Below are 14,817 nucleotides of genomic sequence, written 5' to 3'. Positions count from 1 at the left end.
GGGAGGGGGCCCTCAGCTCCACACGGGGCTCAGCCCACGGCCACGGAGCGCCCGTACCCGCCCAGGCCGCGGCTCCCGCTGCCCTAGCCCCATCCCGGGGGCTGCGCGCACATCCATCCATCCCTCCCTCCCTCCCTCCCTCCTCCGCCCGCGCCATCGCCCCCTCCTACCTTGGCCACGTAGTCCTTCACCTCATCCAAGTCTCCGTTTTTGAGGGCCCACATGAACTCCTTGTCGGACATCGCGGCCGCCGGGCGGGGGGACGCGGGCGGGCGAGGCGGCGAGGGGCCGGCGGCAGCTGCCGGGAGCGCGAGCGGCGGCGCGGGCGGCGGGAGCCCCTCCCCGGCTGCCGGGCGGGGCGGGGCCGGGCTCGGGGCAGCGCGGGAAAAGCGCGCGGGCAGCGCGGGGCGGGGCCGGGCCGGGCACGAGGCAGCGCGGGCGGTCCCGCCGGGGCGAGGAGCTGCTTCTCTTGCGCGCGGCCGCGCTTCCGCTTCCGGTTCCCGTGCCCGGCCCCCACTCCGCCGAGACGCCCACGCGGGACGGCGGCACACGGGGCGCAGGGCGCATGCGCGCGCCGCCGGCGTCCGCGCGTTCCCCGGGATACCGTGGGGGGAAAGAGGAGGGTGAGCAGGGTGGGCTGCGCATGCGCCCTGCACCCCGCCCGGGCCCCGCGGTTGCCATGGAGACGCGGCCTAGGCCGGGCCCGTGCCATGCCGAGCTCGGCCGGGCACGGCCAGGACGCGGGATCCGCCCTCACAGTCAGTTCCCGCTGCGGGCACCACGTGTCTGAATAGCTGTTCTGCCAACCCCGAGGCTCTGAGCTGCGGATAATTATCATAATGCTTCCAAAGCAGCAGCGGGGAGACATGAAAGGAAGGATGTGGTGGTTAATTAATATGTTGGCACTCGGCGGTTGCATCTGTTTAACGAAGCCACATGTTTTGCGTACGGAACACAGCCTGCTGTGTGACTCAGGCTTGTCTGCCAACAGGCAGCCGCTCTCCCTAATCCCCCCTGGCAAACAGCACCCCAAACAACCTCAGAGCTGGAGCTGCTCTGCAGTGCCTGTAGCCGGTCTGAATCACAGAACAGTTTGGTTGGAAGAGACCTCTGGGATCATCCAGTCTGACCTGTGACCCAGAACCACCATGCCTGCCAGACCATGGCACTGAGTGCCACATCCAGGCTTTTCTTGAACTCCTCCAGGTGATTGGAGGCAAGATGAAGACACACAGGTTAGGAGGAATTTCCTTACTGTGAGGGTTGTGAGGCACTGGGACAGTTGCCCAAGTGTGAGAGACAGCTGCTCACTTGAAAAGTTAAACCAGTTTATTAAACCTTAACAAAAATACAACAAACAACTACATAAGGAAAAAGCTGCAGCACTGGGAACTGCCCTCATGGATTCCACATGGCCAGTCCATCTTCAAGATGGATGCTCAGCCTTTTATACCCCTGGGGTTGCATCAGCCAGCCCTGGCCCCTCCCAAAGTCTGTCAGTCAGCTCTTCTTTGCCATTTATCAGTGGAGACTGCTTGCTTGTCACTGGATTAGAGGTCAGGTGTTGCCATGCTGCACCCCCTGAGCTTTTCCATTCCCACCTGCCCCATGCAAGGGACACGTGTGCAGCCTTCTTTGTACCTGCCCTAGACAGCCCTGGCTGTCTGATGGCAACAATACAGGGGGGAAAGGGAACTGTGGGGAGAACAGAGGACATCTGAACTACAATAACATAACTACACATCACTAAAGCTTTTCTTAATATTCACACAATAGTTATCTTTTAATTGTGAGAGCCAATCATCTCATTATCTAGCTATAACACCAAGGAAGTTAACAGATGCCCCATCCCTGGAAATGTCAGGACCAAACTGGACAGGGCTTGAAGCAATGTGGTCTAATTTAAATTGTCCCTGTTCATGGCACAGGGCTTGGAGCTAGATATATCTTTAAGGTCTTTCCAACCCAAACCATTCTATGATTCTGTGAATCCATCATTCTATGATAATGAGTTAAAGTGTAGGGAAACTGCTGGATTAATGAACTGTGCCTTTTCTGGCCTAGTTACTCCATTTGAGATAAAATGCAACTTTCTCCTTACTGGTTAAGGAGAAAGTTTTGAAGTCCTACCTTACTGCTAGTGTCCCAGTCTGTTTTAATAAATAATTTGGAATTCATTGTTGCAGTCCATTATACACTGTTGGTATTCTATAATGTATCTGCTTGTATTAATCATAAATACAGCACACAAACAGTCTAGAATAAAAGATAATCTAATTAATTCAGCTATCCACCTAAAATACCAAACCAAGCCAACAAAACCCAGAGAACAAACAACATAAAAATCCAAGGAGGAGACTTGAATACATATTGGTCCCATTGCAGGTTTGATTTAAAATCACGAGTTTGATCTCATACTTGCTATATTCCCTTTGTGTTATCCTGAACAATTCATACACAATAGCTGTTAGTTCAGCAACAGCAGCCAAGCAGTAATATAAAATACCCTCATATAGAACTCAGTCTGTTGAGGAGAAAATAATAAAGGTGACAGATAACAGCCTAGATAAACTTATGGAACTGACACAAGAGTGACAAGTGAAAACTGAACAATTGATTTTCTTTCTGTTTATTAGCTTGTATTTATACTGAAGAAAGAGGGAGTGGAAAGGAAAAGGAAAGAAGGGTTGTTTTTTTCTTTCCCAAGGTCAAGCAAAACTTGCAGACAAGGAAACCCAACACTTACTGACTGTATTCATTCTTGGACTTGAAGCAGGAGGGGAAGCAGACAAAGTCAGACACACACCACCCATTCTTTGTTGCTTGTTAATGAAACCCAGTGAGGCTGGGCCTCAGAAAGTCACTTGGGGCCAGCCTTTGGTGGTGCGGAAGGGTGTCATTCTATGGAGATGTGTCTTCCCACAGAGTGGAAATGCCTTTTCTTTGGACACTGTATCGCAAACACAATTAGGAATTACTAAACAAGAGGCTGGCTCTGAAAACTAAATCAAGGGATGATTCAATGTTGACAAATACTCTCAGCCAAATCAGAAGATGAATAATGGTTTGGAAGTTTGACCCATAATACATAATCAGGCTGGACTTATTTATTAACACAGAGTCCAAATCTCCTTTTTGGTTTCCTTTCTTTCATTATTATAGTTTTCATTGTTTATTTCACATCTAAGTGCTGCTGTGGGTACATGGTTTGTGGTAATTGGGGGTGGGGCTGCAGCAGAGCCTCATCCTCAATGGGCTGCAGCTCTGCAGGACAGGTGACCAGCATTGAGGGTAATGAGTCATGGAGTGCCCAGGTGCCCTGACCAATCTCCAAAGGGAACAGAGGGCACACAGGTGCAGTGCATGAGCGTGAGGGGTACAAAAGGTTGGGCTAAAGAGCAAGAAAGGCAGATACCTGAAGCCTTCTGATGTGGTATGGTATTGCTCTCTTTGGGTAAGTTCTTAAAGACTTCTGAAATTGCCTGGTGATGCTCCGTGTTTTGTGGCCATCTCAGCTGTGATATACTGCACTTTTTATTTACAAGAGCATGTATGTGAGTTATTGTTGCATTATTTTATTACCCATGACTAAAGCAAGCTAAAATCTTTGTGCCTTTGCACAAAGCAAGTTACCTTTTATTTCTATAACTCTATCTTTTCAAGAGTAGGCCATAGAAAATAGATGTTCAAGAAATTATCTTTTGATAATCTCTTTATTTCTTTAAATCAAAGTCATTAAATTCTAGACACACAAAATAATTTAGGTGGGAATGAACCCCTGGATGAATGAACCTGATCTAATCCCTGCTCAAAGCAGGGCTAATTTAGATGCCTCAGGGCAACCAGCCGAGTTCTGAATATCTTAAAGTGTGATGAAGCCACAAGTTTTTCTGGTAGGTTATCCTGGTGTTTGACTGCTTTCACAAAACAAGAAGTCCTTCTTTTCTAGTCCCAATTTCACTGCTGTAACTTTTTATTTGTTATTTCTTGTCCCATTTCTACCTCTTCAAGAGTGTTTGTCTTTCCTCTGAATTCTTATGAGATAGGGGAAGACAGTAGTAAGATCCCCCTACCCCAGCCTTGTCATCTCAGGGCTAAACAAGCCAATTCCTTTGAGGTTTTTGTCACATGTCAATTATTTAAGCCAGCTTATCACTTTAGTCATCTTCCAGTGGACTCAATCCAACATGCTGCTGTCTTTTTACCCTGGGAAGTGCAAACCTGGAAGCAGCACTCCATCTGCAGCATCACAAGGGCTGACTAAAATGGGTCAGTCCTCAATTTTCCTTTGGCCGCTGGAATTGCCTTCAAGCAAACCTTTGAAATGAAGGGTTAAGCATCAGGGTATCTAACCCTGCCATGCTGCCTGTGAGTGTCAACACATCCCTGTTCCAAAGCAGGGGACTGCTCAGGACAGCTGAGCATCACAATCAGGAGAACTTAGCCTGTAGCATTGCTGATGGGCCAGAGGCTGAATAGGTTGCAGTTTGGGTTTTTTTCCACAACAGCTTGGGCTTTGCAGAGCTGACAAAGGTGAAATCTTCTGCTAGTAAGCGAGAGTTGGATGCATTAGAGGCTGATACTAACAAAGAGGAAGTGTAACCACGTTGTTTCCCTCACAGTACTCATTGTTAAAGCAATAAACAATTGACTGCTGAAAGTGATACCCATGTGATTTTTTTTTTTAGCCAAATGAAAATAAATTATTATTATTATTATTAATTGCATTTTCTCAGCTGCCTAGAGTAACACCATAAGTGATATTCTAGAATTTTACTAGCACTTAGAAAAGTGGAAGTTCTTAGCTCTTTATGGAAGAATTGGATAGCCAAGTTCTGTCTTTTGTGGAAATGGTGGCCATTGAGGGGGAAAAAAGGCTAAGGATACATGCATAGGTGTAATTTCTAATTCAGAAAAGGTGTTTGTGGGAGAATTGCATTTGGAAAGTGAACATAAATATATCTAATTTATGCATTGGGTGAAAGAAGGACCAGAGAGGTTGGGTAATACCAGGAGTAGGAGAAAAATCAAGAAAGTTTCCAGAAGTTTCAAAGGAGCTGCCTCAGGATCTCTTGCTTGCTAGTTCTGCAATTTTCCACTCGTGAACTACGCACTTCATCGCGTGTTACGGTTTCCTTACTCTTAACAGGAATTTTCTGAGACCCTTTATTCGTGGTGGAAAGATTTTGCAAGTGGGAGAGTGTCGTGGTTTGAAAGGAAATGAAGTTTTTTGTGATGGTGTGGGCAATCCAATCAGTGTTCAGATTTAATATTGGCACCTGGTTTGTCCACTGAGGGCAGGATACGCCTCTGAGAACACAGGGGTTAAAAGCTGTGATCTCCCAGGGGAACTTCCTCTTGGAGTCCCGCTTGAGAGTGAGTAGACCCCCCTGCCCAGCTCCTTTGGCTGGGCAGGGGGGGAGGGGAGCCATGTGGCCGGAGAGAGAGGTAGGCCAGGCCTGGGCCCAAGGGTGGAGGAGAACATTGCAAGGGCTTCGGGCAGCCATCCTCCATTCCCCCACCCCCCCTGCGAGGGAGAGAGAGACAGAGCCGTGCCTGTGGTGCCTGTGATAGTGGCCCGGCGTGAAGGAGAAGGGGGGGGGTGCCCAGCAGGGCAGCCAAGTGTGGGAGTTGATGAAGTAAACCGGCAGAGAGAGAGAGCTCGGGACTTTTAACCCCTCTGAGGAAGATGAGAACCTTGCAAAAGCTGAGTCCTCCTGAAGTTGATGAGATTGAGAAGCTGTTGAAATTGAGAAGATGTTAAGAAAATTCTAGGTGGGAGGAGATGATGGAGTGGCTTTGGGCTGGACTTTTCTTGTGTAGCCACGGCAGAACCACTGGTGTTTCTGTGCCACAGAGACTGCATTCTAGGGGGAGGCGATGGCTCAAGCCAAGAGAGTGCAGTGATGTGGAGGAGTGAACAGAGACGACGGGTGAGGAGGGTGGTGGTGGTGCCCTCCGTCTCGAAGAAGAGAAGAAGACGATCTCTGTTCAAGAGACCCCTCGGCCCCAGGGGGTGAAATTTGGGGGGGACAGGTGTCCCAAAAAGAGAAGGACTGTGCTCCCTTTGGAACTGGTCAAAGTATCCTTAAAATGGAAAACCCTAGAAGCAGCTCTGATCCATGTGCAGTGGTGAGAGCACTGGACATGGAAGGCGTGTGGCGCAAGAGGGACTCCTCTCTCCTCGAGAGACTGAGAATCGACTGTCTGAAGGGTGGCAATGAAATTGGAAATTTGGTGGGGGGAGGAGGAAGAATTTTGGAAGGTTTTCATCTTATGTTCTATTGTGTTTTGTGTGTCTTCCTTTGTAGTTGTAGGTTAATAAATGCTTTTTTTTTCCTTTTAACCTTAAGTTGGAGCCTGCTTTGCTCTGTCTCTGATCATATCTCACAGTAGGTGCCAGGCTTAAACCATGACAGAGAGACATTGACTGCTGGCTTCCAAATCTTGCTATTTTTGAAAGAGTTTCATATTTTAAGTGTACTAAGGACTGTCTGAAACTCTACAGTGTATATAGTCTGCATGTGTACTATAAGCTGTCATTGTTCTAGAAAACACAGAAGTTATGATTACAAGATACAGAATAAATCTGCTTTAATCAAACCAACAGTTTCCAAGTTCAAACTGTCCAAATTAATCATACAGATTATACACAGGAGTTTTATTATTTGGGCATCTGAAAACAGTGATGGAAAATTAATGCTCATAGTCCACTCAGTATCATCTCTAAGTTGGCACCACTGAGGTACCGCTCAGGGTTCCACCCTGGGATCTGTGTTTTCAGAGCAGTGTGGTCCTGGATTTGTGCGGGCTTGTCACAGCTATACTGGTTGTCCTATAAGCATCAGAAGATAAAAAAAAACCAAACCAATAATCTGAAAACCCTCCAACCAATCAAAAAATTTTTAAAAATCCCCAAAACTACAAAACCCCCTTCATTCAGTTATGTGTGTTTGCGCTAATTTGTATAATCTAATACTTTGAGGAATATTTTGAATATTCCAATGTGTTTGATTAGCCAAGTATCTCCTTTTAATTATAAAGGCAAGGACAGTAAATTCCTTATTTTCTTGGGTTTTGCCTTATTCACTAGTGGTATTTAACAAACAATAAGCAATAACAGTCACACTCACAGTGCCACAGGGGGACTCCATTGTCCCAGCTGTTATTTTTTATGCCTTCCTTTTCCCATCCATAATCCAATATTTTTCTACAGTCATGGACAGCCTTGAGAAGCTCAGGTGAAGAATGTTGTATCAGTGAAAAATATTGCAAATATTGATGTAGTTTTTTCTGACCATCATATGCTGAGATGCAGAATAGAAAAGTCTAAGGAATCAGTTAAAGTTATTACTTGCCTTTGTAGAAGCATTTGAAAAAAAGATGCTTTGATGCATAGATTTCTTCACGAATTGGAACGTATCCTGTTTTTTGAGACTTTGTTTCAAAAAATAAATATGTTTGGAAACAGATGCAAGAAAGACCATAGACACACTACAAATTTTTTTGTGGTACAGCTCTGAAAATGTTTAGTTTTCTACATTAATGATAATGTTCTTGTTTCACATTAACTAACCATAGTCTTATGTGATTTGTATTTCAGTTGTGTCTCCAGTTGTGTTTTTCCTATAAAAGTCTGACAGGTTATATAAACTGAAAAAACTGTGCTTGAAAGCCAGTGTTTTTCAGCTGACCATAATGACTTTAGTGTCCATTTTTAATCAGCCTTTTCCTTACTTTGAAGCAGCATCTTGGTTTTTAATCTTTTTTTCCTTCTTTCCTCTCTTTCCTTATTTTTCTCTTGTCCATTTCCTATTTAATATACGGGGCATCCCTTTATATTAACAGAGGCAGAACTGTGATAATGCTCTTACCATAATCTATGTAAGAGTTTGTGCCTCCTTTTGCAGAAAGGAGTAGCTTCCTTGAGTGGGTGTATCTTTGTCTTGCTGCATTGATTGTATGGATTATGAAACATTTGGCTCTTAGTATGGAGTGCATCTCTGGTACAGTACAGTCTGGAGCAATGTTGTGTTGCAATGCTGCCCCTTCTATCTTCCCAGGGAATGTTTTTGCTGCATTCTTCACGGTCCTAGCAGGCAGTGGAACGACTAAATGCCATCCTAAATTGAAATGGCTTACAATTTCATCTTTCACTTTAATAGTGCAGTTACTGAAGGCCCCAGCAAACCTGTAACATTCATTATTCCAACATTTTAGTGATTACTGCAGGAGTATCTCAAGAGAACAGCTAAGTATTGCTCAACTGTCAGGTTGCTCCTGTTGTGTGTGTCACACTCCAGAAGCACAGCTGCTGATGTTTGTAGTGACAGGCACAGTGACAGGGTACAGCCATCACCACTGTTAACAGACTGCAGCTCTCCATCACCGTGTGCCCTTTGCACAGAAACATCTGCATTGCTCTTTCTTGTCCTAGGAGATGTCTGCTGGAGCAGTGGAAGCAGCTCAGGTGCCTCTGCTCTGTGCTGTCCCACGCCTCCCAAAGTGCCTGCAGTACCCCCAGTAATGGAAAAGACTGGCTACCTGATTCTCATGGTTTATTTCACCTTGTGCTAATAGGATACTTCTGTTTATTTCCTTAGCAGGTTAATGAAGTTATACAGTCAACCTGGAAAAGGGGAGGGAGGGTCCTATGCCTGGAATAGCTATAGATAATCTTAAAGCTTTGTTCTTATCGCCCATGAGTTGGGAGAGCCACTTTTTATCCATGCTTTGCTCCATCCAGCCAATATGCTCGGGGGCTCTGTCACTGTTTTTGTGGTGGTGCCTACTCTGTCTCTGCCACAGAGGATGGAGTATTGGAGCAGTGTGTTAATATAGCTTTTCTGGAGAACAAAACACATGCTGTGTATGCCTTATCCCATATCTGTTCCCTCTTTCTGGAACATCTTCCTTATCTTGCAGAATCACTAATGGCACCTGATTGAGTATTTAGAGTGTTTTCTCACAGTTCCCGTAGGAAGGGCAATTGCAGATTACATTATGTACATGCTAATAACAAAGCCTGTGCACAGACATGTGACATTTTTTTCTCTATCCATCCACCAGGTGTTACTGTCTAATTTCCAGCTGCTGTGCAAGGTGAAATTCAGGACATTGCAGTGGAGGTAAAATACAAATAAGAGAAAAAGAATGACTTTTCCTATGTCTGTGTTTCCTTGTTCCTCTTCATGGAAACTGAACAGTTGGCCCTCTGATTTGTTTGTTTGGTGTATTTTGGTTTGTTTGTGGGGTTTTTTGAGGGGTGTTTTTTTTTTTTTTTTTGAATCTAAGGAAACTGAAGTATACATGGATTTTTGACTATGCCTATGGTTTAGAAGTACTAAAACAGCTAAGCCATGTATATATAATGTATAGGGACACAGGATCCAGAGCTGACTACAGCAGCAATTTTCAATTTGCCTCTGTAGACCCTGTTCATAGTGGTAAGAGGCAAATAAGTCACTGTTAGCCACAGTTTCAGAAACAACTTTAGATTGTTACAGGCAGTAATTAGACATTAATTTTTGTGTGCCTATTTAGAAATAAATCAGAAGAGTTCTCAGCTTTTTCTGCTTTGTGTAAGTTTGGTTCTGAGATTGAAGCAGCTAAATAGAAGATTTGGGACTTACTTTTTAATATCTGTTGGAGATGACATGAGCTGTCAGTATTAAAGGATTAGCAAATTCTCTCTTAATGAGTAACATATGTTTGCATGTCTTGTCTTTATTTCCCATCATATTGTGGCAAGTATGTGTAAATTTTTTTCTTTCTGTTTTTGCCTAATACCATTAAGGACTCACTTCATACACTTATCTGAGTCTAGTAGATGGCAAGTGCCTATACAGATTTTGGCTAACTTGAATTACATGATATTTCTCCTGGATGTGCTGTTTTTGACAGAACTATCAGACACAGGTATCACTAAATATAGATTTACAGATCTATTGTGAATCAGGAATGTAGGAGATACAGTTAGATGTGAAGCTTAGAAAATGTTACTGAATTTTCAATCATTTCTTCTGTTCACTGAGGGTATGGTAGCTGATAAAATAAATATGGCTATTTGCAAGTGGGTAAACAAACCATAGCTATTGTGGCCTTCTTTTTGTTTACTAAGCCTACTTTAATGTCAGTGTTGGAGGAGTTATTTTGGCTGCTTCCTGGGAAATAAGCTTCCAGGAAATATAGAAGTAAGTCCATAGCTGCAAGTCAGGCAGGATGATGAGTGCACCAGGTAGTGAAGTGGCACGGGAAAAAGAAACCTGATTGTTTAAGGAAACTCTCTGAAGTACAAAATGCCACCTAGTCTTTGAGCTTACAGCCCTGTAGAGGATGCAGGGGAATATGAGTATCCATATCAGAGGGGAGGGGTATTTTTGAGAGAAGTAACAGTTTTCCTGTGGCCAGGAAAACCTATGAGGCTAAAGGAGGCTGTGGCAGCTGCAGGTCAGCTTTCCCACTGAGTGGTGCCTAATTAGGCCTCTGGTTTTGTGACAGGGAGTGGTCACCTGTGAGCCTATGAGCTTGAGTCATCTGTGTCCACTGAAGGAATAGATGTCCCTGAGGACATCCCAGAACAGTGAGAACTGCCTGGGAGATTCAGGGAAGCAGCTGCTGAACAGTTGTGCTCATTTCAGTATATTCTATGTGTTTTGAGACTGGGACTGCAGCTCTCATTCAGAGGAGGAAAAAAGAGTGTTACAGTGTTTTTCTCTATATTGTCCTGTCCAGGCACCTTTGTGTAACAACAGCAATGTGGAAAACCTGTTTCAGGTGGCAGCTGAAGATAAAGTAAATAAGTAAACTTTGGGTAGATTTGAGCACTTTCTGAGTTTGTTCAGCAGCTGTGTTTAATGTGAACATCTTCAGTTTATATAGAATGCCTGTGTTTACCTGCACACCTTTTTTCTATCTAATAAAACTGTTTCCTCTCTGATCATTTCATACCAGTGCATGTGATCTGTCTTGAATATATCATTTCAAGTATATATCAGTTTTGCTTCCTGACATGAAAAGTAGACAATATTTTTTTTAATGTGTTGCTTTGGTCCCTCATTTCTCTTGCTAATGGCAATCTGAGCAATCTCTCTTCTCATTGTGGCCATGATTATATCCCGCCTGACCTCTAGTGGCTTCTTTCCGAAGTGAATCTCCTGCGTGCAGAGAGTGCAACACGAAGACACGCTAAATGGGATTTCAGGAGCATGCCAACGGCATCCCGGCGTGTATCAGACGGGATGTGGCCAGCGGGACCAGGGAGCTGATTGTCCCCCTGTGCTGGGCACTGGTGAGGCCACACCTCGAGTGCTGTGTCCAGTTTTGCACCCTTCCCTACAAGAAAGACAGGGATGTGCTGGAGTATGTCCAAAGGAAGGGCAGTGGAGCTGGGGAAAGGTCTGGAGTACAAATCCTATGAGGAGCGGCTGAGGGAGCTGGGGGTGGAGAAAAGGAGACCTTATTGCTCTTACAACTCCCTGAAAGAAGGTTGTGGCCAGGTGAGGTTTGGTCTCCTCTCCCAAGGAAACAACCAATAGGAGAAGAGCAAATAGGCTCGAGTTGTGCAGCAGGGTTTAGGTTGGATATTAGGAAAAATTTCCTTACTGAAAGGGTTGATGAGCATTGAAACAGGCTGTCCAGGGAAGTGCTGGAATCACCATCCCTGGAGGTATGTAAAAGACATGTAAATGTGGCACTTAAGAACATGCTTAAGTAATTTAAGGGCTTTACAGCATTGGGTTAATGGTTGGACTAGAATGGTTTAAGAGGTATTTTCCAACCAAAATGATTTTGATTTTTTCTCAGGATTTCTGCATGGAGGGTTGCATGGTTAGTTGTGTATGATTAAAGACTTGAAACCTCCTGCATGAGTTTAGTCTTATCTTCTACATCTGTTGAGTTAAAATAATACCTGTCCATCTTTATAAAGTGCTTTAAGATCTATGGATAAATTTTTCATGGGTTTAGGTTGACTTTATCTGGCAGAGATAAAGAGGTTGGGCACAAAATAGAAGCTATCCTGACCTAATGTTATAAAGCAGGAATGACCTGGAGCTATGTAAAGGTGTGAGTACTCTCCGTGTATTATGTTCATATTTATCACACACCTGGATACTCAAAGATTATCTCTTTGCTTGTAAAATCAAATGAAGCCATCGTTGTAATTATAGGTCTTATCCCTTTGCAGGTCTGTTTGCATGCGTGTGTGTGTAGATTATGCAGAGAAGTGTTAGAACATATTTCTGCAGGTTGAATATTCATGCAGATTTCTACTTGCTTTAATCCTGTTTCAGTGGGTGCACAATCAGTCTGACGTCCTCAAACCTGGTTTTCCTATGAGGATTAGTCATGTTCCTGTTCTGGGAATTTAAGCCTTTCGTAACTGTCTGCTTACTTAAAAAACTATGAATGAAGCATAAATAATTCATATTCACCAGAACAGACATGTTCATAACCAAGTCACCAGAGAAAGGTATGGGCAGGTATTCACACTGCTCTTCCAGTCACTTGTATCTCAGCAGCTCAGCTCTGCAAATTCCCAGATGCTGCTGCACTTTTCCATCCAGAATCTTGCTGGCTACATTTGCCTTGCTAATAAAAAAACGGTTTTGTTTTTCAGTATGTACCCAATTCTAAAAATGATCCCTATGTATAGTTTTTTCTCCCAGAAGAACGAATGTGGCTATATAATGGTTAACGTTGGTGCCTACACTAATTTCTCTTGGTAACGACTCTAACATAAGCAGTTCAGCTTAGAAATGTTGACATTACTGATTTCTTTTAGCCTGATATTAATGTTTGCTGTCTGTATTGCAGATATTAAAATTGATAGGATAAGCCTTCCTGCATTTGAAAGGGGTTTCTGGTTGATAGATCCACCAGACTGGGCAATGGTGTAAAATCCCAGTGCATAATAGTCTGAACATCTGAGAGGGAATAAGTTTCCTGTGCAAGTAGGGAGAGAAAATAGGAGAAAATGTGGGAATGTACTCTGAGAAACAGTAAACAGATTTTTTTTCCCTTTTCTCTGGAGCCTGTTGTACCTAACTAGTTCTTTAATATATTACATTTTAAATTTAATTTTGTGTTATTGAACCTTGCATGGTTGATGAACCAGCCATGGTATTTGAAGCATTACCTTAGTAAACTGCAGGTCTGGAGCTGAGCTGAATGTTCTCCGTAATATTCCACAGTACCATCAATGGGTAACTGTTCTATTTGCTAGCAGTTAGGGGAGTATTACTCCATAACATCTGACATCAAAAGGGTAACTAATGCTTGAAGTCAGCATCACAGGAATAGAATCTGAATTAAAACTCTATTTAATAAAAAAAATTATTGGATGAATCATGACGTTAGAGGCATAAAACTGATATTAGTGACTTTTATAGCCTTGGGCTAGTAATAGTAAACATATTCTGTCAAAACTTTCTGAATCTGGAAGTTATGTAATTGAAATAGCTGTGCAGAGTTTTGACCATCATAAATTGGCTTTACCTGCTCAAGATCATTATTGAGAATAGATTAAAAGTGCAAGGTCAAGCACTTCTAAATTAGGGTGTACCAGACTTATTATTGTCCTCTTTATGATTATTAGCCAGTGCCTAAAATTTAGCAAAATTAAGAAGAATTGGGATAATGAACAGTCAGCCTTAATTAAAACCACCATTTGCAGCTGCTGTAAGAAGAAAAAAATATATACAGGAAAAGGGTAAACCCAGCTTTAGCCTTGCTAGCTAGCAGTGATCACAACTGTTTGGTTTGGTGGTACTGAGATTCACTTTCTAAGAAGCTAAGAACTGGATTTAATCTGACTGATGTTTTGAAATGATTGCTTATTTTACTAGTGAACATCATATAAAGCATAGTATTCCCAGTCCATGATTCATTATGTATCTAAATTGATACAGTGCCCTTTATTTGGCAGTCATATATATGTTACTGCTATCCTTAAAGGAGCAATTCCAATTGGAGGAAACAGGAAGGGTTAATTTACAGATGTCAGTGCAGCACCTGTAATGGGATGCAGATGGAAGCTTTGTTCTGTTATCCTGTCAGTAAACTGCCTGTGCCTCCTGCAAAAAGACACATTCTGCATTACCTTCCTGTCAGAGTGGATGGAGGTGGCAGTTAGCTCAAGCTCCCATCCTTAATGCAATGTTAGTGTTAATTCTGGAGGAGTTACCACTGTGAGAAATGCTTGGAGATATTTTTGGGGAGTGGCATAATGATTTTGTGCCCTTTTAAATGAGATGATACCAGACTGTGTTCATCTGGAAGCTGTTCTGCATGGGGGTGGAGAGGTGAGAGAAGAGAGGGCTGGTGCAGGATCCTCTCTGAACCTCAACAGGAAAAACAAATGTTTTAAGAGAACTTCTTTAATCGGACAAAATAATAGTAAGAATATAGAAGGAAAGTAAATCTCATTTCCCTTCAGATTTTTGTCATGCTGTGTTTGTGGATCATCTCATGGAGCCTGGGTAGATTTTCCCACAGCATAACACAGAACAGGAGAGAGAGAAATTTTTCCTTTTGGTCATTCAAGCTAGTATATAAGAAAAAAAAACCTCTATTCCTACAGGATGCTCTCCTGAGAACTTCTTGCTGCACTTGTGTTAAAGGCAAGGTGTGGAAGGCAGGTGATACCAGGGCAGACACCACATGGGATCTGCCTACAGGTTCCAATGAAAGGAGGGCATGGAGCTGCTCAGAGAGCTGGAGCACCTCTGCTCTGAGCGAGCTGGGGTTGTTCAGCCTAGAGAAGAGAAGGCTCCTGGGAGACCTTAGTGCACCTTCCAGTGCCTGAAGGGAGCTGAA

General features: G+C 43.6%; 1 protein-coding gene across 1 annotated transcript in view; it reads right to left on the bottom strand.

The window, feature by feature from the left end:
* Nucleotides 1–365, bottom strand: part of MTPN (myotrophin) — a 30,742-nt gene extending 30,377 nt beyond the window's left edge. Inside the window, exon 1 of the mRNA XM_030238474.2 lies at nucleotides 171–365. Within this exon, the coding sequence (XP_030094334.1) occupies nucleotides 171–242 (72 nt within the window). The 5' untranslated portion in view covers nucleotides 243–365. The remainder of the gene's footprint in view (nucleotides 1–170) is intronic.
* Nucleotides 366–14,817: the final 14,452 nt, after the last annotated feature.

This window comes from Serinus canaria, chromosome 1A (genome assembly GCF_022539315.1).
Source record: "Serinus canaria isolate serCan28SL12 chromosome 1A, serCan2020, whole genome shotgun sequence".
In the NCBI taxonomy this organism is placed as follows: Eukaryota; Metazoa; Chordata; class Aves; order Passeriformes; family Fringillidae; genus Serinus; species Serinus canaria.
Note: the sequence above shows the minus strand (reverse complement) of the source record. Positions and strands in the feature narration are given on the sequence as shown.